Genomic DNA, 25894 nt, shown 5'->3' on the forward strand with positions numbered 1-25894 from the left:
CCACTTCTCGCGATAAAACCCTCATAGCAGGTAGGAACCAACTACTTCCTTAGCTGTAAATCGATCGTGAGCAAGAACCGCCTTTCAAGATTTTTGGTTATTTTTCTTAATACATCGTTCTCAGAGCAGCAGAAGCCAGGTGAGGTTTCGCGATTTTTCTTGATGTGTTTGATAACGTACCAGCGGAAAAACCATCGCCCTTCCCCCCGTGTTTCGATAATGGAACCGGCCGAGATAGATAAAAGTCACCGGCAGCGCGTGCTGACGTAGTTTCTGGGGCATTGTTGAAGCGGGGGCAAATCGGTTTTTGTGAGCTGCTTTGCTCAGGTTTTAAATTTAGTGTCGAGACTTTAGTTAGGAACTAATATTCAGGACACTTTTAAGTCAGGCTTGTCGAACATTTGCAACCTTTTAGGGGACACAGTTAGCCACATTAGTCGCATAACAAAGCATTTGGCCAGACTGCGCGCTAACAAAGCTAACAGTTCCTTATACTTTACAAGAGCCACACAAAGGAAATGCGCTCGATTAGTTGGAAAGCATTAAGTTGCTGGCAACACAGACAACGCAGGCCTTTCATGTAACACTCAGTTACTTAATGTGTTGTAAGGAAACCACTTGATTTGTCAGCCTGACGGTAGTTTTGCGATATTCTGGCCAATCGAGCCCCACATAGGTCTGTTCTGAGTGATTACAGGTTTGTTTCGCTGAACAGTGAGGAATGAAGCTGCCATTATGGCGATAATCGGGAAGGACGAGATGACAAGTGAGGCTGATATTAAAAGAAGGTAGCTAACTGCGAGCTAAGTGTTCAGGATAGCCACCTTTTTAGCTATTTTATCCAACGTCATAAAAGCAATAGCTTGGATGTAGACGCAAAAGTAGCCGACCAGCGGTTTCAAACTGTGCGGATGAGTTGTTTCTGTTAGCATTTTGAGCTAGCAGGCTAATTAGCAGCATCTACTGGACCAAAAAAAAGAAAAAGCGAAGCGAAACTGATTTGTTTGAACTCGACACTAATCATGGCAGCCCCCACGAACGAGGCCGTATTTTTGATAAAGGATGTGAAGCCCGGGTCGAAAAATCTGAACATTGTTTTCATCGTTCTGGAGATCGGTGAGTAGCCGAGGCTGTAGCCGTGCCGTCCGCACGTCAGAGCCGCGCCGGGGCTCTTAAAGGGACCGGCGGATAACACCCAGCACGCACCCAACATATAGATTTAAGACATTTGAAGCTTAGTCTTTTATAATAATAATGATCTGTTTGTCTCCCCCCCTCTCAGGACGAGTGACTAAAACGAAAGACGGCCATGAGGTGCGCTCCTGTAAAGTTGCAGACAAAAGCGGAAGTATTGCCATCTCGGTTTGGGACGAGCTGGGTAGTCTTATTCAGCCCGGGGACATCATCAAGCTGACCAGAGGGTAGGACTGGTTCTGTGTCCACAGCTGGCAGTGTGTCTGTTTTTAAACAGTGAGCTCCATCTGTGCCTAATACTGGTTGTTTGTTTCCAGCTATGCGTCCATATGGAAAGGTTGCTTGACCCTGTACACTGGAAGAGGAGGAGATCTCCAGAAGATCGGAGAGTGAGTAGATGCTTGCAGATCTGTTTGAGATGACCCGTGGGAGGCGAAGGTGTCTCTGTCTGCCTGTCTGTCTGTCTGTGTGTTTATAAATATATCATGAAGCCACAAACTTGCAGAAAGATTTGATCACTGAATGCTCATCGGCCCCCGATTCATGACGGCTGACTTTAGTGAACACAGAAAAGCCTGTTACTTGGTTAATTTCACAGGCGGTGAGCTAAAAATCGGTGTGGTAGTAGTTTAGACTGATCCCCAACACCTACCATGAGAGCTAACGGATTGCACAAAGCTCTGTTAAAATATCTCTGGAGCGTTTTGATGGATCTGAGTGAAACATTCTGGGAATAATCGCCCAGTGTGCATCTGCATTCAGTTAACTTTTGAAACACACCCAATCCAAGATGGCCACCACAGCCAGTTGACCATAGAAACACTAAAATGGCAGTAATTCAGTCAGTTTTAGAGATATTGTGCTAACATTTGGTCACATTGATCCTGCAACACATCCTGACAGCTAACAGATTAATCTTTAAGATTTTGCCTTTGAATATTTAAGAAGTTAACATTGTTTTCAGATGGGATGTATAAACAGTGCAGCTGAGATCTTGATCAGTGTTTTTAAAATGTGGCTGTAAAAATCTGAGTTTTGCTCCTCCAGGTTTTGCATGGTGTATTCAGAAGTGCCCAACTTCAGTGAACCAAACCCAGAGCTGCTAGCCCAAGCAAACCAGCAGAACAAGTCTGTGAGTAACCCACTCCAATGTGCCTAAACCACCTCAGGGGACTGTTTTTTATTTGTCAGAATGTCCTCATTTAGAACTTGACATTCTCAAAAACAACACTGTATTCATGAACTCGGGACCAAGTCTTTTTCTGCAGGCCTTTCCACTTGGTTGAGTGAATTTGTTGCCCTGTTGCTCACTTGTTGTGTCCTCCTGACAGGGTAAGCCTGACCAGAACCAGAGAGGAAACTCTCCACCGAATCAGAATTCAGGTACACCTGCTCCACCAGGTCAGTACATCTTTCACCATTAATGATGGGAATTATTTCTTTTCTGGGGCTTGGATCATTTGGCTCTGCTCAGCTAAAAACAGTTGACTCTTTCTCTTTTTGGTGAGCTGAACCAAATGATCTGGATCCCAGAAAAGAACCATAATTCTCATCACTGTTCCTCGCAGCGCAGCCAGGAAACTTACAGTCGTTTGTTCGCTTGGGTGTTTGTCAGCACAGTTACAATATGTTGATTTAGATGCAAAAAAATGTGGTAAAACATCATTAGAACAACTAATTAGATGTTGGACTGCGCTTTAAATAATTGACAATCAGGGTTTGGCAGGTTTAGACTTCTAAATCTCAGTGTTGTTGAGTTTAGGAGCTAAATGGGTGTAAATAAGACTGATGTGAAATATACAAGTCTCATTTGTATCAGTAAACACAACACAGAGGAAGCAGAAGCAGCTTCACTCCAGTGTTTTACAAACAGTTTTAAGAGCTTAAGGTAGTATTTTTGCTCGGCTGCGACTGATAGACTAGTTGACAACTCAGAAATGTGAGAAAACAGGCAAAGTTTCTGTTGCAGTCTCACTAAATTGCATGTTTTAGATTGCATTTTCTGTGAGGAGAGCTCCTGTGTTGGTGTCAGAATGCAGCTCATGAACTCTTAGGATGTGCAGGAGATGGCGGCAACGAAAACAAGAAGGGTTGAAGATGGTTTGAGACGTTCTGTAGACTCTCACCAACTCGTCTGAGCCCAGTCAGACGCCACCTTTAGGTTTAATTAAATGTCTTCAGCTGTCTGATTTTTCTAACTCTTTGTTTTTCAACCCACAGGTAATGGCACCATGCCGCCATTCGCCAACAACCCCACACCTGGCACGCCCCGTGACCCGGCGTTTGGGAACGTCGGCCGTCCCAACGGCCGGTCGCCCGGCAACGGCGCTCCGCCTGTTAATGCTGCTGGACCCCCGACGGCCACAAAGTCCTCTGTTACCATTAGCAACGGCAGGGATCCACGACGTGCCAAAAGATGAAACTGGGGGTGTTTTTTTTTTTGGAGGGGGAGGGGGCATCTTATAAAAATGGATGTTGTCCACCACTGCTTGTGTTGGCATTCTCAGAAAGGAACTGCATAACTTTTCTCCAGCCTGAAATGGTTAACTCTGTCATTTAGTCTGAGCGCAGGTCACGAGGAGAACTTGACCAGCTGAACGGTGGCGGTTCGCTCCTGTAGACCTCTGCAGGTTACCGGTCGTGTGCCAGTGTTACCCCACCTCAAACCTGTCCTTCATTCTTTCACTCATCCTACTTGAACACTTGATGCACTTTCTTTTAATTTATGTCGAAGCTTGGCTGTCGGTTACGTCAGGAAGTTGATTTCCACTTTTTTGTTTTTAATTCCCTAAGTGGAAAAAGTCCTTAATAAGTATGGTTGAGGATGTTCTTGGACTGGATGCCCAAATTAAATTTATTAAAGGGTCTTGACTCTCTAAACCAAACTGCATTTGACGTGACTGGATCAGAGGTTCGTTTTGAATGATGGAAATGTAGATCGACCATTTTTTTTTTTTCTTTTTCAGCAATCTTGTTTTGCTTGTTTGCCATCAACTGTACTTTTTTATCAAGGTGGGACCACTTAAAGTAGAAGGGAACGGTTCACCAAATAAATTTTAGAATAACAATGCCATTTTTTTTGTTTTCCTGTGCTCTGATTGCGTAAGTTGCTATTAACAATGTGTCATGTGGATTATACTGCCTTGTACAGTAATAGAGCAAAAATATTCTTCGCAGTTTGAAATGCCAATAACTCTGTGTAAAGGTGACTTTTATTCTTTTAAATGTGCACAACTTGTCACAGCAGTGTTGTGGCTGAACATCTGTACAAAAAAACGACCCAATCAAACCCACCGTCTATCAAATTAAAGTTGTTTCCAGTCTTCAGCTCCATCTAGTGGCGGAAACAACAAATAGCTTTTGTGTTTGCTTTTTTTCTGTTCCCCCTCCCCTCTTCAAGCATATTGTGACATAACCACAAAGTTGTTCCCTTGTTTGATGGAAAAAAACACGTTTTACTACAAAAGACAGAAAAGATTAACATGAAGTAGTCAATTTTGAAGCAATCCGTTGCGTACAGCTGAACCTCAGGTTTCTTCATATCCTTTGTTGCACCAAGCACGTAAACCTTTTGTCCCCTTTAGTTTTTGCAGTTATGTTAAAAGAGTACAGATAAAATAGTATATATTGGATTTTTGTGCCACTTTTATCAAAATGTTTCATCTAAATCTTTCAGAAAGCCACTTTACCACAACTGGGAGGCTGTGAAACCCAACATGTTCCCTTTGTGGAGTGAGGAAACTCATAAAAATTAATACATAATAGATCAAATCTGCACTGATTATTAATATGTTTGTGTGGAAATAAGTTTCTTTACCCCCGGTGCCTCGAACGCTCCTTCACTGAGCCCCAAATGAGAATAATTCTAATAAACAAGCTTCAGGTTATTGGAAAAGCAATAATCACATTGATTTCTCGAACACACCTTCCACCCCGGCAGCATAATAAGCCTGTAATAATTACGCATCTCTGCAGTAATGGGACTGAGACTGAATTAACTCCTAGTTGACCCTGTCACTGAACAGTTCAAGAGACGGGAGAACAAATACCTCTAAAAAAGGCAACTTTTAACCCACTTATTTTATCTTTTTATACACCTTTATCACCAAAAAATAAGCTCCAAGCGTTAATCAGTAGATGCCAGTCCAATAATTTGCTGAAAGTTTTATTTAGATAACACAACAATGACTCAAAGTAGTTAATGTCAAATTGAAGCAGTGTTTTTTTTAAAGTGTTGGCTCTGGCAGCCATCTTGAATCAAGTTGACTGAATGTTAATTGGTTGTAGATGCCCGTCCATTGATTGATTTCTGTCCTCTTGTTTATGGGATATTTTACTAACAGACATGCAGTCAATAATATGCAGAAACTTTAATGCCTGCTTTTCAGCAACAGGCGATAACAGAAGATCAGTTAAACTAAAATCAACAGCTGACAAAGAGCCAAATACATGTTCGCCCGCCGTGTCCTCATATAAGGTGAGGATTTAATTAAGTCATGCTCAGCATTTATTTTTACCACATTTCTGCAGTTTTTGTTTCCTATAAAGTCATAAACAGTGTAAATGAAGTATGACTCAAGGCTCAGCAATGCAGAAATATATTTTATAAATTTCAGCAACAAGTCAGATAAATAAACAGCTGGTGTCACCAATGAATAAAAAAGTTTGAATCTGTTCGTATTAATCTGCTTTATGTTGCCTTTCAGTCCTAACAAGGCATTTGATATGATGCCAGAGTAAAGTTGCTGTTGTGCAGCTCGGTGTTTTCTCCCACGTCTCCTTTGTTGAAAACATGTTTTTGGCGTTTCTGAGAAGTGAAACACAACACTTGTGACACTGTTCGTTGAAACACATCAGATGCGTGGCAGGAAATGTGATGAACTCGTGTGTCAACAAAGACACATGCTGGGAACTTCCTCTCAACCGCAGCCGCCATCAGAGGCGAAGTCCCATTGTTTTAAAGCTTCGTCCACATGTGGACGGATGTTTCAGACCGCTGCTCCTCTGACTTTTACAACTTTACATCTGGCAAATAACAAACCCAGAAGATCAGACAGAACTGAATATCCTTTACATCTGATATGTTCAATTATTTTTCAGATTTCCTCTATCAACCAAGTGTTTACATAAATGAAATCACTGATGATGATTAATAGTTTCTCTTTCAGTTTTACACCAATGCAGCCTGACAGCTGATCCCATGTGATGGAGGTAACCACGCAGAGGCGCTGTGGTTTTGGTAAAAACAAAACATTTACTACCCAAAAATAGGAATTTTTATGTATAAACACAACTTTATTCATTACAATGTAAAAAAACAAACAAAAAAAATAACCATTTGTTTCTCTGTTTGAATTTTGGATTTGCTCAACGATTTAATAAAGTTTTTATGATTTAATTGATATATTCCTATATGCATATGAAGTGAGAATTGCAGGATCTACAGTGGAAATAATGGTCAGTCAGTGGGACTGGAAACGACACCTCCCTGCTTCAATTCTTGAGCAAATCAAAACTCGGAGGAAGAGGAGAGTTAGCCTGATGGGAGGGGTGTCAACAAACAGTGTTTGTTCTGTGTCTCTTCTCGACAAACACAAAGATCCACCACAAAGCAGACACCACAATGACCGGTGAGTAGTTTTATACCTGGAATAACAACTTTTACCCTTTTTTTTCAGTAATTGGAAAAAAAATGGACATTTTAAACATATCATGCTGTATCTCTCTGAAATACGTCCTATAAAGTCAATAATTTTGATAATTTCTTTCATCAGATCCATACTACTCCTCACTTCTCCTCAACTTCAGCGACATTTATGGAGAACTCAACTTCACCTATAACTACACCGAGTTTTTCCCAGACCCAGCCACACAGCCCTGCGACACCTTCACCGCCCCAGACGTGGTGATGCTGGTCGTCTGCACGTTTTACATCATCGTCTTCCTGCTGGCGATTCCTGGGAACCTGGTGGTGGGTTTCGTGATTGGCATGAGTGGGCAGCAGCTGAATCCTTCGGACCTTTACCTCCTCAACCTGGCGGTGGCGGACCTCCTGCTGGCCATCACCCTTCCCTTCTGGGCTGTCTCTGTGACCCAAGGATGGGTGTTTGGAGACGCCATGTGTAAAACTGTCACTGTCCTGCAGGAGCTAAGCTTCTACTCGAGCATTCTCTTTCTGACTTGCATCAGCATGGACCGCTACATGGTGATTGTGCGGGCAATGGAGGCCCGCAAGGCTAACCGGCAGGTGGTCAGCTGGGGGGTTTGTGCTGCTGTCTGGATCATTGGGGGGCTTCTGTCCCTGCCGGGGTTCTTCAACTCTTCTTTCATATCCCCAAATTCCAGCCACTTGGTGTGTGGTGAAAAATACAACCCCAGCAGCGCGGATGACTGGAGGCTGGCCACCAGAATTCTTCGCCACGGTCTGGGTTTCATCATCCCCCTGGCCATCATGGTGCCCTGCTATGGGATCACCATCCAGCGCCTCCTGCACATCCGTGGGGGTTTCCAGCGCCAACGAGCAATGAGGGTGATCATCAGTGTGGTGGTTGCCTTCCTGCTCTGTTGGATGCCGTATCACATCGTGGTGATGACCGACACGTTCTTCAGGACAAAGATGGTGAACTACGGGTGCTCGGACAGGATGGCGGTGGATCAGGCCATGTTTGCCACCCAGAGCCTGGGGCTCCTCCACAGCTGTGTGAACCCGGTGCTGTACGCGTTCGTGGGAGAGAAGTTCAGGAAGAGGCTGGAGCAAAAACTGCGAAAGATTGGCCTTCTGGAGAAAATGTCAGTTTCTCGAAGCAGCCGGTCGTCACTGTCGTCTGAAATCACATCCACGGTCATGTGAAGTGACACTTTGAGCTTTTCAGCTTCATTAATCACATCAAAGTAGTTATTGTGTTCTCAGATGTGGGACAAAGTATTTGTTGGACTTAATATATGTGTGACTTTAAAAGAGTCACAGATGTACTTTTTATTTTTTTACTTTGAGTTGGTGTAAAATGTCTTCAGCTTTTTTTTTTACTTTTTTACTTTTTCATGTTCTTTGCTAAAACTATCCTTGACTTATGTATTTATTTAATACTTTAGGACCTGATTTAAATGCTGTGAGAAGCACGTGATAAACAATTCTGTCCTCTTGTACAGCTGACATCAATAAACTATATATAAAAAATCCCCTTTCCTTTCATTTTGTGATTAATACACCACAGCTGAGTCACTTGATATTTCATCTGATAGAAAAGGAATGTACTTTTTAATAGTCAGTCCTTCGACTCATTTGGGGAAACATAAAAGCAGAAGTTGCGATGACTGCAGAAGCAACATTACAGCACAGGTTAAGACGTCAACAATGCAACAATTTCTTCCTCTGATTGCAAACAGATCCCTGAGAAGCGCAGCTGATGGGGAACATGCCTGATTTTGCAACTTTAAAGACAATTCACAGTAGTTTAATCAACAAAAAAAAAAATCCAGGTAATATTTAACAGCAGACATTGATTTGATTTTCATAAAAGCAGTTTTTATTTTCATTGCATCCCGAGCAGAAACTGTTGGAGTAGTTTTCACTCACATCACCTGGAGAAACAAGTGCAGGGCATTTAATTTTTGTTTTTTTAATCTCTGAAGGGAAGGAATGAAAGAGGGTAGAGCACATCAATGACTGTGACTATAACTTGTAAATTAATTGTTCGTCTCTTACCAGCTCTCCCTTTCCATTGTGCCAAGTGTTGCGCCATGCGCCACTGATCCCAGGTTGGCTAAAAATGACCGGAGGGCGGGAGCCTTGCAGCGAGTGGGCAGATAGGCCATGCAGCTGTCATTGTAAGGTTTGCAGAGCTGTGGCTGTCATTTCCCCCCTCCAGACTGACTGGCAGAGGTAGGGGGAAATCATGAGTGGGGTGATCCAACTTACGGGACAAGGAACGAGGAGGGGGGAGTGAATCACTGTGCAACTCATCGGGTAGATGCCTGGATTCAACCGGAAGCCAAGAAAGAACCTCAAGGTGAATCTGGACAAAAAGGAACCCCAAAGAAGACCTGCGCAGCTTTGGTTTGCAAAGAAGTTGCATACTTTTAGGAAAGGTTCTCAAAAGACGAAGGAGTAAGAGGACAACAAGGAAAACTGGGGCTGGAGAAGCAAGGCTGTCACCTCCAAGAGACAAGTCAAAGGAGCTGCTGTCGACGCAACATGATCTGGAGGGTCTTACCCTAAAAATACCGCCGCTCAGGAGCATGGTGGCTGGCTCTTTCTGATTAATTACCTGCTCATCAACTAGTTCATTTTCCTTATCAAACAACTGAGGTCAGAGAACATCAATTTTAGAAGGTTAGACATGTTTCTAAAAGAGTTTAGATTAAGTTAAACTGTTGAGTTATCTTATGTTCAGAGCATGGTAATGGTGACGTATCTTTAAGAGCTGATCATAGACTCTTTAAACTAACAGTCATACAGACATATAGTCCACCGGAGGACCCATCAAGTCAGATCAACCATGAGAAAAGCTGATGCACAAATGACCCTTAAAAAGGGAGCAGATGAAGCAGCAGCACCCCCCAGTCCCATCATCCCCCCGAAGCGGTCTAAAGCAAGCCCGGAGCAGGTAGTTCCCGATCCTCTGGGCCCCACTTATCCCAATCCATCTCCACCTGTTTTTGTTCGCAAAATGAGGAATGCCGCCGTGGGGACAGGTTGTGACATCCGACTTAAGGTGACTGTGGCCGGAGATCCCCAGCCCTCCCTGTACTGGTACCACAACGAAGAGCTCCTCAACATGGAGAACCAGGAGTATGGAGGGCTTTGGATTAGGGACTGCAAACCCAGTGATGCTGGGCTCTACACCTGCATCGCCAATAACCACCTCGGAGAGGCTCGGACCAGCGCTGTGCTGGCTGTCTTGGATCTGGGTGAAGGTAAAATACATGAATATGCTGTAAATACTGCTTTACTTTTACAGAAAAATAATTAACTTCTTTTTAGAATAATGTCACTAAATACTGTTCACTATTTTAAACCAAAACAACCTTTGGCATCCATAAACTTGTGTCAAGTACCAAGTAAGTAGTCATTCGAAGGACAAGAAAACCATTTCTACATTTTTTTACTTCATATATATATATATATATATATATATATAGTTTATTTAAATATAATATGTGCAACAGAAATTCAGAGCATCACTAATGCTTGTAATCATTATCACAGCAAAGCCACTGAATAAAATGTTTATAAAATTTACCCAGAATGCCAAAGTCCTCCTTGAGGCCTGGTTGCCATAGTGACGAGGAGAAGAACGAACAATTTGGCTTATCTAATTTGCTTTTACTTTGCCACATTGGAAAAGAAAATTCCAACTCATATTACCAACAACATGACCTGTTAAACCTGTTTAATGATGTCAGTCGTTTTTACTAACTTTACTGTTTTTGTTTCTTCTTTGTAAACTCCTCCTCCCCAATCATATAAAAACAAACAACTTTTGGATGTTGTTTTTATATAATTAATGGTGTTTATTGATAGCTAACATTACATATAATGATAAAAATACACTGAATATTTAATATGTAATCAGATATTCAAGCATATACATAATAAATACAAAAAAATCTGGTTAAAATACAGTTTTCTTTTATCACAATCTATATAAAATGTATTGTTTTACTCTTTAAATACTTAAATAGGATGCAGCTAATGCATATTTTTATTTTCATGTGTATGTATACAGTGTAAATGTGTGATTTCCACCAAGCAGGTATGAAAGAAATCCTTTTTAAAACTGCAGATTTGGTGTCGCTGTGAGTCTTACAGAGTCTTCAGTGTCTAACCAAGTGTAGTGCAGCATGTATTCTGATCAACAAAACCTCTTTTTATGCCTCGTATAACCTCCGGACCTGATCTAAATTCAGCCCATCCGAGCACTTTGACAACATCGGCCTGCTTTACAAAAAAGCTTTTCCCAGAACATTTCCTGTTTGTATATCAGCTCAGTTTGTTCTGCAGCACTCGGCTTGTATCTGTGGAAACACTTTCCTCACTTCTGAACCTTTTTCCTGCAGATAATGTATAGTCTTATCATATGTTTTCATGTGCAGAGGCTTGTACATTCTTAATGGGGTCCAGTTGGTTTAGATTTAAGAATATTTTTTGTCAAATGCAGCCGTTCTCTCAAATGTTAGGTGGCAGAAAGGAAAAAGGGGGTTTTCATGTCTTCCACAGACCTTGGTCTCATAAAAAAGGATTCAATTCAATTTATGGTAAAAACAAAAATCATATATTTTTTCAGGTTGTTCAGTTTGTTGGAATCAGAATAGATTTTTATTTGGGGGGGCTGCCACCTTGAAATGATGTGGGCGATCATCTGATTGCCCATGTTCGTGTGCGTATTTATTTGTCTGTCTGTTAGCAAAATATCTCATGAACAAGAGGACGAATTTTAATGAAACTCTCAAAAATCGTTGGATGAACATCTACAACTGATTAAAACTTGGAGTTCACTTAATTCAAAATGGCTGCCCCAGCTAATCAACTTCAGCAAACTGTAAACTGGTTAAAACTTAGAGCTCAGGTTTGGTGTGTCAGTAGATGACACGTACTCTCACAAGATCTTTGTTTCAAAGTTTCTTTTTTTCTGTAGGATTGTTGGAATCAGAGATGACCTTCTTTTATTGTGTTGTTCTGACCTGATGGAAATAATACAAATGAAGATAAAAAGCCTACACACACTACAGATAAAGTAATTATCTCATCAGTTTCTGGAAGAATCACACTTGAGTTCGGGCTCAGAAAACCTCCAGAATATTTAACTTTTTTACCTTATATTACCTTTGGTTTTAGAGTTCTGTGATTGTGTTTAAACCTCACTAATGGATCGCTCCTTCCATTTTTAGAGATACGCTACAATGCAGAAGCACAACAGCCGTGTGACGCAGCGCCTCGGTGCTGTTTAAGGAGAACACTTGTCCTGTGTAATGTTTTATGTTGGTTTTAACCTTTGATTCGGTCCTTTGCTGCACACAGCCTACAGCTGTTCCATCACTCAGTGATGGGGCCTGCAGCCTTTTCTCCCGCTCTCTCTCCTCCCCCGTCTTTGAAAATGTCTCCCTCTGTCCCGCCCCTCTCGCTGGTCCACCAGCTCTTCCCAGTTATTTTTACTGTGGAATGTGCCTGGCCTTAGATTTTTGTGATGCTAGCAGCCCAGCGTCTCTCCTGTTACACAGCAAGACATCACGGCTAATTTTAGCCGAGCCCTGACTGACTTACCTCCCGTGTTCTCTGCTAATCAGGGAATGTGTAAAAAGGAATAATTTATACGCATAAAAATGTTGCTGTCATGATGTGTGTTCATTTGTCTGTCTGTTAGCAAAATATCCAATGAGCCACTGGACAAATAATAATGAAACTTTCAGAAAGTAATCCCTGGATGTACGTCAACAACTGATTAAGTTTTGGAGTCAATCCAATCCAAGATGGCCACCACAGCCAATCAACATTACCCAACACATAAATTGATATAATTTTACAGATATTAGAGTCATCTGAGCGTGACAACTGTCGACGTTGAATGAGATCTCACATAACGCTGTCGTTCTGCTAATTACTTGTTTTTTCTGCCTCTTGCTGCAAAGCAACTGAAGTGAAAAGAGATTTTTCTGAGCTTTCACGCTGAAAAATGGTAACTTAAACCTAAATGGACAATAAAATCTAAACAATATGTTCAGGAAATACTTTATCATTAAGCGACACTATTAGACCCAATAATCATGCAACCTGTATCAATTATTTTTTTAAAATCGCTGTCAGGTTTTGATCTAAAATAATAAACTTGAAAGAAACTAGAGAGTTTATACTAAGTGTTAAATGACTGCTGAAATATTTTGAAGAAGCTGCACTGTTAAAGCTATAAAAACATAAAACAAACCCTTAAAGGAGCAAAACTCGAGCTAAAAGCTAAACGTAGCATCAGAAGATGAAACTGGAGCCGGTTTGCTGAAGTAGATTTCAAAGAGAACAATGTTTCAGAATGAATTAAAGAGATTATTTTTATAAATACAGTTATATATTTTATATAGCCTGGCTCCTGAATGGGATGAAAGTTGGCTAAAATAGCACAGAATATGCAGAAGTAGTTGGATTGAAAAAATAAAAGCTACAAACTGAAACTCGAGTGTGAGCGCTGAGTCAGCATTCACAAGCTGAAGTTGTAACTGGAAATAGAAGAGTGATGCAAATCTAAAAACAATCAAGCTGAAAGGAACTGTAGAATCTGGATTTTATTTAGAAAGCTGCATGTCTGAAGCTGGTGGAGTAATTCTGCCGTTGAGCATGAGCTATATTTGGAGCTTCAGACGTAGCCACTGAGCGTGACGGTGGCCTCTGTCCAGCCACTTTGGATATTTTCCCCTCCATGTTGTCTTGTTCCTGGAGCATGACGGTGAGCGAACAGGTGGACACAGAGTTCAGCCGTGGAAATCCCCTACAGCTCCATGTCGCTCTAATAAACAGATCAACAGATTAAAGATGAATATAAGTGAAAAAAAGGACTCATCCAGCAGTTTGTGAGCATTTAGATGAGTCCGAACCACCAAGCTGGGTTCAGAGTCTGTGTATAGTTTACATACTTTGATTAAATAAACCAACCTGGTTGGGATGTTTGGACTTTTTAAGATGCTCGCAAACAAGAAACCATTTATTAAAATTCATCTGACTTAAACACAACTTGAGAGAAGCTTTTTAAACTTAAAATGTTTTTAAAAATAAAACTCTCTGTCCTTGTAGGAATCTGTACCACCTGCTGCCTTTTATGCCAAAGATTTTTAAACAAAGATCTTATGTGAGCCGTTAGTGCTCAGAGTTCGTGTTGGGGATGACTCTCAGCTACTACCACACCAGTTTTTAGCTACTGTGGTGGACTGAATGTTAAAATAAATTATATTAAATAGCTGTGGTGCTCGATGCAACCAGTGTCATGAAAGGTGGACGATCATTTAACTGTTCACTCTGTCTGTCAGCAAAATATCTCACAAACCACTGGATGGATTTTCCTGAAACTTTCAGAAAGCAATCACTGGTTGTTCATCTTCAACTGATCAGCTTTTGGAGCCAACTTAATTCAAGATGGCCACCACACCCAGCTGACCTTAGAAAACTGTAACACAGGGATGTCTGGTTCTCTGCCAATTTAACAGATATTGAGGTAAAATTTGCTGTGATAGTAAGTGATCATCATCCTCAACACATACTTTGAGCATGATGTCTTTGCTTAAAGCCTGTTGGACACAGCTGTGTTTGTCTGTTAGCAAAATATCTTATGCACCACTGGACAGATTTCAATGAAACATTTAGAAAAGTAATTATTGGCTGTACCTCTACAACTGACTTACAAGAGAGCCATCACAGCTAATTTCCTACACAAAAATGGCCATACCTTAGTGAATTTTACAGATATGGAGCTAAAGTTTGGTGTTGTAGTCACTGAGAGTGTTTAACAACACATATTCCAAGCACTAGCAGATGATGTAAGACATCAGATGAGACTGTGTGACGTTACTTTCAAGGTTTCACCAACACGGCTACAACGCCATTATTTCTAAACACAAAATGATCTATGTCTAAAAGTGTGGCATGAAAGGTGGCGGGCAGTATGCATTCTTTCAATGAACACTGTGTCTTTAATGTACTTTCTATTTTTAAAAGTATATTCAAGTTTTGGTGATCTCACATTCTCTTTAGCTGATATTTGATTATTGGCATATTCCTTTAAAACAAGCAGCTACCTGTTGCCAGCAACCGCTGGGATATTTACTAAAGCGTCACGCCATCCTGAGGTTAATGTTCAAGTCATGCGGTGTACGAAAAATAAAATCGTGCACATATAATACTGTTGCCAAGGAGACAAAAAGGCACTCTGCGTGACCCGAGATTATACAATCAACAAACCGTGTAATCATGCCAGCTGGCGTTTTAAAAAAATTATTACATTTGCTTTTTATTTTCAGGTATATATGCATTGTTTGTTTTTTCAGTGATTTAAGGGCGTTTAAAACAAACTTTTGAGCTTTTTTTAAGCACAGGTTTATTTATAGTTGTGAACTTACACAACACAGTGTTATTTTGTTTCTGAGCACAGTGTGATTCTGTGTGTGTGAACGGATACGTCACAACCAGCATCACTATTTCTGCTCAGTGGTGGAATGAAACGATTTCCACAGGGTTCGTGATTCTGTTGGGGAAGACTAACGCCTAACGGTGTTTACAGAATATTCTAAGTAATACAGTTCAAACAGCAGCAGCAGTTTTATAAATAATCCAGTAATGGAGCAGTAAGCGCAGCTTGTGTGTACTCAGTCTAAGCAGCCAGTAACACATTTGCTGAGAGCTGACAGAGCTCCTACCAATGCAGAGGAGTGAGGAGGACCCCTTTGCAGCCGTTCTCCCCCTCTCTGCTGACAACACATCGGCTCATTACAGCAGTTTGAGAATAAGACAAATGGGGAGGAAGGGAAAGATGAGATATGTCAGCCAGTGCTGTAGAATGCTGATCTCAAGAGGGCTGGATCACTCCCACTGGTTTTTCTGCCTATCGGTGAGCACTGCCTGTGGGGTGGAACACAGCGGGGGAAGATGCTTACACTGTCGCTGGCTATTGTGTGGACAGGGGGGGCTCCCTCAGAGTGGATGATACGCATTCAACAGACATTTCCACCTGCGGATGGAGCTCTGTGCTCCATGCTTTTCAGACATGGATTCTCTGAAAGGAGCTGCTGAGACTCTGACTTGTTATATAATGGACAAAGTGCCTTTTTTCCATTCTTCTTCTTTCTGCATTTAAATTTGAGAGGATTTTGCCTGTGTGTTGGCAGAGTTACAGCATATCAGAAACTGAATCTTATGCATGCAAACTGCTGATGTCTTCAGAGGAGATCTCCTTGTTTAGGTGAATAGTAATGGCTCGGAACCCCCAGTGTATCTCGGGGAATACCCTGCTGTTGAATGTAAGCCAAGACAAAAAAAAAGTACCTTTGGAGGACGCACCAAGAGCAGCCATGAAAACAAATCTGACCAAAGAACAAATCAGGCAAGTGCTGTTTAAGTTTTTATTCATTAGTTTGTTTGTTTTTTTATCCCGAACTACTTAAGTGGAAAATGAAACACTAAAATATTTCCTTGACAACTGGATAGATATTTCTTTTTAGCCGGCAGTGTCAGAGACAGTCACACTGAAGCTGTTCTGTTCATCTTAATAAAAAATACCAGCATTATTTTATCATAAACTAATTTTAGCTAAAAGATAAATAAATAAATAAAAATGCTCAAACCACTTCACTTTAGAGATTAACAGAAAACTCCAGAGTTTCACTGAAATGATTGTTATTTTGTTTATGTCACACCTGTGAGCTTAAAAAAAGTATTCACTGTGAAGGAGACGGAAAGCTTCAGAGCAGAGATCCAGGACAATTTATACATTTTTTCAATTTATCTGAGGTCGGGTCGAGGGGGAAACAGGTTTAGGAGGAAAATCCAGACATCCCTCCTCTCTGCGACACTCACCAACTCCTCCTGGGAGATCTCAAGAGGATACATAAGCTTTGGGTCTGCCCTGGGGTGTCCTCCCAATGGGAAATACCCAGAAAACCTCCAGTGGGGGGCACCCAGGAGAAATCCTAATCAGATGCCTGAACCACCTCATCTGACTCCTTCTGATGAGGAGGAGCAGCAGCTCCCCCCGGATGATGGAGCTCCTCAGCTCATCTGGAAGTCGGAGCCTTCCCTACGAAGGAAGCTCATTTCAGCCACTTGTATCCAGAAATCCAAGTGTCTGTTCAATTTAAGGTGAACTTAGAACAATTATTTAAGGTTACCCAAAATCATTGGAGACAGCCAACACATGGGAGAGATGTTCTGGTCAGATGAGAACGATCCTTGTGTGGTGAAAACCCAACACCTGAAGACCTCCTTCACGCTGGATGACAACTGCACTTCACTACAACCTACATGACCTGTTCATATGTCACTGGATCATAACAAACTTTTAAAAGCACACTAGCACAAGGCTGCCAACACAGGTAACACAATCATATCCTAGGCATGAGGCTTACTTCAAGACCTCAACAACCAAACCAGGTCATTGCACACAAGTCCAGTTGATAATAAACCACCACAACTTCGCTACGGAAGATCGGTGCATTCTCAAAACTATCGTCGACCTATAATACTCTATTAAGTATAATGGGGACCTTATTGCGCTCTTAATGCCCACCTGAAGACCTCGACAAGGTCATCCACATTCTGGCTTGGTCATCATCCATCATTCAGAACCAAAGAACATTCATGTTTCTTAGACATGGTGATGTAGGGGTGTTCTTTATTACCACAGGCTGTAAGATTGGTCAAACAGGGCTAAATACCTACTTATACTAATCTACTTTTGCTGTACTTTTATATGCATATTTTAGTTTTTATTTTGTTTAGCATTTTATTTTATTGTTTTGTAAAGCACTTTGATTGGCATCAGTCATTTTAAATGTGCTATAATTAAAACTAATATTGACATATTAATGGTGGGGAAGAGGCTCTGCTACAAAACCAAAGTATGTTAACAGCTGAGTGAAATTTTTGTCTTATTTTATCTATTTGTCAGCATTGTTTGATGTGATCATAATTTTTTTACTGAACACAAACAAGTTTTTTTTTCTGCTCTTTTCTATTGAGTGATTCCACCCACTGTGAAGCAAACATCTCATGAGAGCTGCTTGAACGTCCATGACTCAGTTGTGTTTTCTATTTTCAGACCTAACAATGACTGAATCTTCTCTCAGTTTAAAAATGAAAGTCATATTTATCAGAGGGAACACACTTGTGCTCTTGTTGCTTACATTTCCAGACATAATCCTTGTTGGAAATTATTGTAAGAGGCATCAAGGACCAGATGAAATTGGTCTACAGCAAATAAAGTTTATTTGTTTGGTCAAAAGGAAGCATCCTAAATTTAGATTCCAGTAAAACACAGATGATCCAAAAAAATCCATGAAATGCAGGGAGTGAAACAATCAAAAAAAGGTAATTTCATCCTCACCTGGACCTTTTTCACAGTGTGAGACTGTTTTTTAACCATTTACTTGTCAGATTTTGCCACCTTGTTTCTTCCTGCAGGTTTTAACAATGTGAAGTTTATGATGAAAAATGTTTCTTCTCAGGTCAAAATGCTGAGAAGTCTGGTTTGATTTTGTTGTTGATGTTGTTTTCTTACAAAATATCATTAAGGCTCACTGACAAGGACGATGTAATTGTTCCCATAGCAACAAAAGGTTCTGTTTGCTCGTCCTGGTGCTAACATCAGTTTTCATTAGTGCCCAAATATCAAAGACTACTGAATGTACCATTTCATTGATTTCATATAGTTGCTGACAGTCTTTATTTTCTACTTTTTTTTTCAAATATTAATGTTTAGATTCGGAAACAACAGAGGATGAAGGTGGAGACCAATACGAGACCAAAGAAGATCGTGGGGATGTTGAGGACCAGGCTGTCCCCAGTGGTAACTAAAAACATTCATCAAATTATTTAATATTTTTTGGGAATTATCTATTTTAACTCAAAGACAATGTGAGTTTGATAATACCAACTGTAATAAAGCTCTTCATATTATTTTGAGCTAATATATGCAACTAGATTTTTGTCTTTTTTGTCTGAAAAAATGAGGTCCTAAACAAACTTAATGGAATATAGAGACAAATTGGCCAACTATATTTAATTGGCCAATATTGCTCACTTTAAAAAAACTGGCAATCAGCCATATCTGGAAATATTTAATCAATTACCAAGCAGGAAGATGGAGCCACAATTTAATTTTTTTAAGCAAAAATGCTATTCTATATATTATTTTTAAGTATGCAAGTTCTTCTAAGGGTTGTTAAATATGTTTATTTAAGTTAATCGTTGTTATATTTTAGTTAATGAAAAATCCATATTGACCAAAAAAATAAATAGTGTATAAGACATTGAATGCCCTGATGAAAATACTGATTACTGCTGTTTTAACTTTGCACTGTTCTATTTTAAAAAAAAATGGATTATTGACAAAAACTATTAATGTATTTTCTTTTAAATGAAAACAGTGATGGACAAATGTGGAGAGGATAAAACTAGAACACATCGACATGAAGATCACTCCAACAGGTGAGCAAGAAACACACCTTAGCTCTTAAAATACATGGCTACTAAGACATAAGACATAATTACTGCCTACAGATTCCAACAGAGTTTGCTTTAAATCCTTTGTTTTAGAAGCCAGTCAGAAGAATTTTCAAGAGAATCTCCCACACCAGTTCTTCCACCACCATCCCCAAGACTGGTCAAACGTACCTCCACTTCTCCAATGCCGAGCCGCTCTGGCTCAACTACTCCCATCAACCTGCGTAAGAAAACTGTTGTGCCAACTGAATACCAGGACACAGTTCCTGGGGAGTTTGAAGAAAAGATCAAGCAGCCAAAAAGCGTGTCTCAAGGAGCCACTCCGGACTCCTGGTCACAGACTCCACTGAGTGAGTGCTCCCGGAAAGAGTTTACTCTGAGACCTTCTCCAAAGCTTACAAGAGCAAGTTCAAAAGTTTTTGAGAAGGTCCGTGGCTTAGAGGAGCGCAGACGAAGTCTTGATATTCCAGAAGGTTCCATCTCGGGAAGGTCCTGGGCAGGGTTCAATCGTGAGGGATCTGTAGACTCAGATGATGGTGGAAGCCGGTTGGGCATCTCCAGGGAAAGTTCAAGGGAAGATCTTAGGGAGGCTCTGAAAGAAGATGCAGCTGAACGGAGATCCATGTTCAAACAGAGGGCTGCTTCGCTGGAGGAGAAACCTCGCTATTCTCAAAAAGTTCAGGACATTGAAAACAAGTTCACAGAGGAGCTCCAGCGCATCAAAAAACTTGTTGGGAAACCCCATCTGAAAAAATCATTCTCCACTGAACAACTCACACTAAAGGGGAAGCAGCGCCAGCCTTTTAGGAAAATCGAACCAATTCCTCCGCAAGTTTTACAAAAGCTGCAAGAAAGGGAACGTGTGCAGTGGGCAAAGGAACAGAGAGAGAGGGAACTAAGTCAGCAACCAATGCAGCAACAACAAGAACTGCATCAATCCCAGTTCCAAAAGACAGCAAATACTGGCTCAGCAACTGCAACAAGTGGTAGATTCAGGGAGATTACAGGACCCCCAGAGTCAGTGCAGCTATCTGACTTACCAGGACAACGATCAGTGAGGGAATTAAATAGAGTCAGTCCAGTAACAGAAATTATTCAGAGGTCATCATCACCAGCATTACATCAACAACAAAGGGAAGAATTGCCAAATGTTGCAATGACAGTACGGAAAGTTGAACGAAGGCCACCAAGTCCACTTGTTCAAAGGGTATCTCGAATGCAAGAGTCCCCTCACATCCAAGAAACTCTCGTCCAAACGGTCCAAAAGAATGAAACTTCCGGAAGAAAGACACCAATAGAAGTAGCTGTAAGAAAGATTGACAACAGACCTGAAAGTCCTCTGGTACAAAAAAGGACAGTCATGATGCAAGATCTCTCTCTTCAGCCTTCTCTGAAGCCCCCAAGAGGGACTTCAGTCCCTCAAACAGAGGAGAAAATGGAAGTGGAGCTATCCAAACTGGCCTCAAAGTTAAAAGTTCCTACAATTGTTGTTGAAGATGAAAAAATGGAAGAGGATGTTCCTCCGAAAAGAAGTGAGCCCCAGCAGATGAGTGCTGGTTTCAAAGAGCGCAAACAGCTGAAGACTAAAGGAAAGAACCGTCGCCCTCGACCTCTGTCTCCAGAGTTAGGTTTGTATTTCTTCCTTTAGAAACCAGATGTTCGAAGTTCCAGCCTTCCAACCACTGTGCCATTCTTTATCAATATCAGATTTTTCACAAAATATTATCATGGGGATAATTACCTCAGGCTTATTTAATTTTATTTTATTATGTACAGACTCCTCAGATGATTCTTATGTGTCTGCCGGAGAAGACCCAATGGAGGCTCCAGTGTTTGAGTTTCCCCTCCAGGACACTGTAGCATCTGCTGGTGCAGATGTGCTACTAAAAACTATAATTGGTGGAACCCCTATCCCTGATGGTAATATGTTTCACTTTGTATTTTACCTAGATTAGTTTTAAATTTCACATTTAGGTAGCCGATGGGCGATTTGACTCATTTGTTTTTGATGTTTTCTCCGTTCAAGTTACTTGGACAAAGGACAGCACTGAAGTTTCAGGGACTGCACATTGTACGATCAAAGTGGAGGGTGAACGGCACAGTCTCCTCATAAAATCAGCAAAACCAAGTGATGCTGGAAAGTATTGTGTAACTGCAGTTAATCAGGTGGGCAGAGCCTCCAGCAGTGCCACTTTATTAGTTAAAGCAGGTAAGTTCAGACTTTGATGAGTTACTGAATGAAACTATCAACGTCTAGTTTTGAACCCAAAATCAATTCTTCTGTTATCTTTATCTTAATATAATTTATAAAATACAAGTCTTCAGTGTTTCAAACAAAAGAATGAAGAACATATTAAACAGTATGTTAATAATATGTAATATATTTTGTAAGATCTCTTTTATTTGACAATAATAAAAGACCAAAAACAAAGATCTTCTGCTGCCTTTGTCCCTCCTGACCACACAAACAGTTTTTGTTGAGAAAAGCTGAGATTTTTAAAAGGGGGTTTACATAGTGGAGATTTTTTAAATGAAAAAAACTTAATTTATTGTAGAATCTGCATGGACTAAAAACTGAGTTTCTTGGAAACAATGGCGAAGCAAACTATCATTATGTGTGCTGAATACCAACAATGAGCCGTTTTCACTGTTTTTTTCTGTCTGTTTTGTTTCAACCTGATCTGGTTGCCATTTAAATTTTGAAATGGTTAATAAGTGAGAGAAAACTGCAAAGACTGTCAAAGAATAAAAGTTCTGGGAGAATCGTTATTCAAGCTTTCTTTGTATTTTGATGTAATTAATTTGAACGTTCTCTCCCCCTAAAGGCGACGCCTTAGAATTTCAGCATTTTTCTTAAAATGTGTTGCGATAAAACGAGTGAAGAGAATATCTATTTTAAACAATATTTGAAGCAGAGTAGATGGTGGCTGTATCCTCCTCAACATTCATTTAAAAATAGAGTACGTGTCTAAAAACAGGCTGTTGTACAGAACAATAATCTGCATTGTGTATCTGAAAAAGCATTGTGCTTTCTCTTCCCACACTGACATTGTGTTTCTCCACTGCTGCTCCTTTATTGTTATCTTCCTGACTGAGACGTGTGTATGCCATATATTCCAGCTGAATAACCTCACTTATAGTTACCATAGCAACAAAGAGGTGAAAGTGAACCTATAAATTGCCTACTGTGTCTCACCAGCTCCGCTCACTGTGAATCCTCACTATTGTTTTGGTACCACGTTATTTTGCATTTCAGATCATAATTATGTGGTGTTTGGGGGACTGAGTGGGGGGGCGGTTGCATGTGAACTCTTTGAACTCCCAAGTTGTGAAAAAACAAAAATTAATGGCAGTAAATCTGAGAATTTTTCTAACACACTGCAATGGGAGACCTAATGGACTATTATTGTTTCTTAGAGTCTGTGCAGGAAACAAAAGGAGGCCTGGGAGTGCCAATGGAGATCAGCAGCCCTATTACATCTGATGAAGAGTATCTAAGTCCTTTGGAGGAGGCTATGGATTTTGGAGTCCAGGAGCCAAGGCGAACTATTGACTCACGATTCAGAGAACCCCCTGCATTTCTGGTGAGAGCTTCCAGCATGCATCACTTTTAATTCACTTTGTTTTAAATAGAAACCATTTACTGCCTGAATGTTTCATCTTCTGTGTCACCAATGTGAAATTAAACCTACAGTTTCTAACTTGCACAACATTTTAAACAGGTAACAATGACGGATCAAGCTGTCATTGAAGGACAGGAAGTCACCATGTCTGTTCGAATAAACGGACAACCCAAACCCATGCTTTACTGGTAGGTTCCCTCAGGACATCAGAGTACTTAACTTTAATGTTTGCATCAGAAAACACAAAGTATGACCAAATTCACTTGACTACAAAGATTTTGTTTTTGTTTTGTACAGCATTGCTCTGTTTAAGCTGTATAAGAAGGTGAAAGCTTAATGTTTATTGAGTTTAAAGATCTAAAGGTTGACAGAAGGTCGGAACAAGAAAAAGCAAAGATTGCTGGGCTGCATTAACCATAGGCATGTTTATTTCACAGAGGAACAAATCTCACTGGACTAATGAGCAACAAATGCAAGACCTAAAAGAAATGGCTGCACATGTTTTGAAGATTTTTGTGCTCCAGTGTTTCTGCAACATTTCCAAATACGCTTTACTCATTAAACCCTGTTTTAAACTTCAGCAGCAGCTACCAATGATAAAACTGGATTTTTTAGTAGCAATAAATCCCACAGAAGCACCAGAGGCTGTCGTGATTTATGTGTCCGAGCCAGTTTTTTTTCCAGGCTCATAGGTTGTCAGTGATTAATTTAAATTAAGAGATTATTCCAAATTAAAAAAAGAAAATGTTAATGAAAAGGGAATTGGACACCTTCCTTTGGGTTAAATTATTTAGTGATTAGTCTCCCTAAATAAAACAGACAAAAATAGGTTTAATCACTCACATAGGCTCTGACATAAGAGTTAGTCATGACTCTTGAGACACAACAGCTGAAAATAAAGTACCGGACAACGAATGCCACCCACTACGTCTGTCATACCAAAGCTTAGTGATGGAAAAAACTGCGTTCTTGGTCATAATCTGCATACATTTATATGTAAAAGAATTGTGAAAGGCATAATGTGTGTGTGTCATTTACCTTCTTTAATGTTTTCCAGGCTGAGGGACAGGGTCACAGTTAAAACAGGTCCACGTCACATTGTACGTGAGACGACAGATGGGACATTTGAAATGATAATCAAGTCGGCAGTGAGATCAGACTCTGGAATCTACACCTGCAGGATCATTAATGAATACGGGACGAAGCAGTGTGAAGGAAGACTGGAGGTCAAAGGTAAAGACTCTCAAGATATTAGAAACCAAAGCAAATAAAGTTGACATTTTGGTCAACTTTATTGGTTTCTTTTAATTTGCATAAATCAATGACCTTGTTGTAACTCCTTAATAATAATTAAATTTCTAACACTCTTGCGACTTTTCATGCCAAAGATTTAAACTTACATCATCCTGAACTGAAGGAGTTAAAATCATTTGAGTTAACTGTTGAAAGTAATGTTGTGCGTGACTTCAGGAAATCTTGTGAAATCTTGTGCAATCTTTCAGCATTTGAATGATGTGTGGAAGACGACTCTCAGCTTCTACCGTTCTGTTTGCTGATGAAATGCTTCCTCTTAGAGGAAAGTCTATTCATGTTTAAATGGTCTATTTATGTTTAAACTGACCGACTTACAGATTGTTAGTTTACTCAAATTACCTGTTATAGTTATACCAGTCTTGCTATTAGCTAGAGTTACTTGACTGGTATTTTTATTTCTGAATTTGATTCTGTAATTGCTTTTTGATTAGTATTCTTGATATTTTTAAATGGTTCCTTTTAGAGGAAAGTTTATTCATGTTTGTTAGTTTACTCAAATTACCTGTTATAGTTATACCAAACTTACTATTAGCTAAAATTACCTGATTGATGTTTTTTATTTCTGTGTTTCTGATTTTGATTCTGTTGTTGTTTCTGTGTTGTAAAGCACTTTGGATCGCCTTGCTGCTAAAAAGTGCTATATAAATAAATTTCACTTCACTTCACTTCACCAAATTTTAGCTCAATATCACTAAAATTGATCAAGTTCTAAACAATTCTGTGTTTATTAAAGTTGCTTAGTTGCAGTGGCCATTTTAGATCAAGGTGACTTCCAAGTTATTCAGTTGTAGATGTGCAACAATGATTACTTTCTGAGAGTTTGATTAAAATATGTCTAATGGTTCATGAGATATATTGCTTTACCTTTTGGAGACGAACAATAAAAACATCCATTTTGTCTTCTACAACACAACCTTTTAGGTATTGTTTAACAGCACTCTTAAGAAAATGCTCTTTTGTTTCTGTTCAGCCCCTCCAGTCGAGCCCGGTCTGGCTGTCATCCGCCCGGTAAGGGACATCACAGCGAAGGCCGGAGAGACGGTTCTGTTCGAGTGTCACGTGATTGGACCTAAGGACACGGATGTGGACTGGCTCGCAGATGGGAAACTGATCCAGCCAGCGCTGCTTAACTGTAAGATGCACTTTGATGGAAGGAAGTGCAGGCTGCTGCTAAATTCAGTTCATGAGGACGACAGCGGGACGTACATGTGCAAACTCAGTACTGCTAAAGGTCGGTCCCGGGAACAGATTGAACGCAATAAAATTAATGTTCAAGCAGAATATTCAGATTTATTATTTTGTGTATTCATTATTCTTTTTTCTCTTGTAGAGGAAGTGACATCATGTGGTAAACTAAAAGTCATTCCGTCCCTTGAGCCTCTCTTCACTCGTAACCTGGATGTTCTGGAGGTGATTGAGGGTCGAAATGCTCGATTTGACTGCAAAGTCAGTGGAACGCCTCCTCCTAAGGTCCTCTGGAGTCACTTTGGTGAGACAATACTTACTGACATTATAACCTACAGTAGATCTGATTTAAAAGCAGTTCATCTTAATCATTTGTTTTAGGGTT

The 25894-nt window shown here is 40.3% G+C and overlaps 3 protein-coding genes across 4 annotated transcripts in view; all 3 read left to right on the forward strand.

The window, feature by feature from the left end:
* Positions 1-259: 259 nt before the first annotated feature.
* nabp1a (nucleic acid binding protein 1a) lies at positions 260-4267 on the forward strand. The gene is made up of 6 exons (XM_017430349.3): positions 260-1116; positions 1283-1421; positions 1512-1583; positions 2242-2326; positions 2526-2595; positions 3415-4267. The coding sequence occupies exons 1-6, from the start codon at positions 1023-1025 to the stop codon at positions 3612-3614; spliced, it is 660 nt and encodes a 219-aa protein (XP_017285838.1). The 5' UTR covers positions 260-1022; the 3' UTR covers positions 3615-4267.
* A 387-nt stretch (positions 4268-4654) lies between these two features.
* Positions 4655-8373, forward strand: LOC108244287 (C-X-C chemokine receptor type 1-like). The gene is made up of 3 exons (XM_017430355.3): positions 4655-6433; positions 6620-6824; positions 6969-8373. The coding sequence occupies exons 2-3, from the start codon at positions 6818-6820 to the stop codon at positions 8042-8044; spliced, it is 1083 nt and encodes a 360-aa protein (XP_017285844.1). The 5' UTR covers positions 4655-6433; positions 6620-6817; the 3' UTR covers positions 8045-8373.
* A 712-nt stretch (positions 8374-9085) lies between these two features.
* Positions 9086-25894, forward strand: part of spegb (striated muscle enriched protein kinase b) — a 40013-nt gene continuing 23204 nt past the window's right edge. The window contains exons 1-11 of one of the 2 annotated variants that reach the window (XM_017430361.3): positions 9086-10110; positions 18645-18731; positions 19312-19372; positions 19481-21015; positions 21164-21307; positions 21414-21596; positions 22805-22971; positions 23110-23198; positions 24068-24243; positions 25295-25555; positions 25655-25813. In XM_017430361.3, the coding sequence (XP_017285850.1) occupies positions 9693-10110; positions 18645-18731; positions 19312-19372; positions 19481-21015; positions 21164-21307; positions 21414-21596; positions 22805-22971; positions 23110-23198; positions 24068-24243; positions 25295-25555; positions 25655-25813 (3280 nt within the window). In that variant the 5' untranslated portion in view covers positions 9086-9692. The remainder of the gene's footprint in view (positions 10111-18644; positions 18732-19311; positions 19373-19480; positions 21016-21163; positions 21308-21413; positions 21597-22804; positions 22972-23109; positions 23199-24067; positions 24244-25294; positions 25556-25654; positions 25814-25894) is intronic. The other variant, XM_037975995.1, reaches the window with a different exon arrangement.

This window comes from Kryptolebias marmoratus, linkage group LG6, assembly GCF_001649575.2.
Source record: "Kryptolebias marmoratus isolate JLee-2015 linkage group LG6, ASM164957v2, whole genome shotgun sequence".
Taxonomy (NCBI): domain Eukaryota; kingdom Metazoa; phylum Chordata; class Actinopteri; order Cyprinodontiformes; family Rivulidae; genus Kryptolebias; species Kryptolebias marmoratus.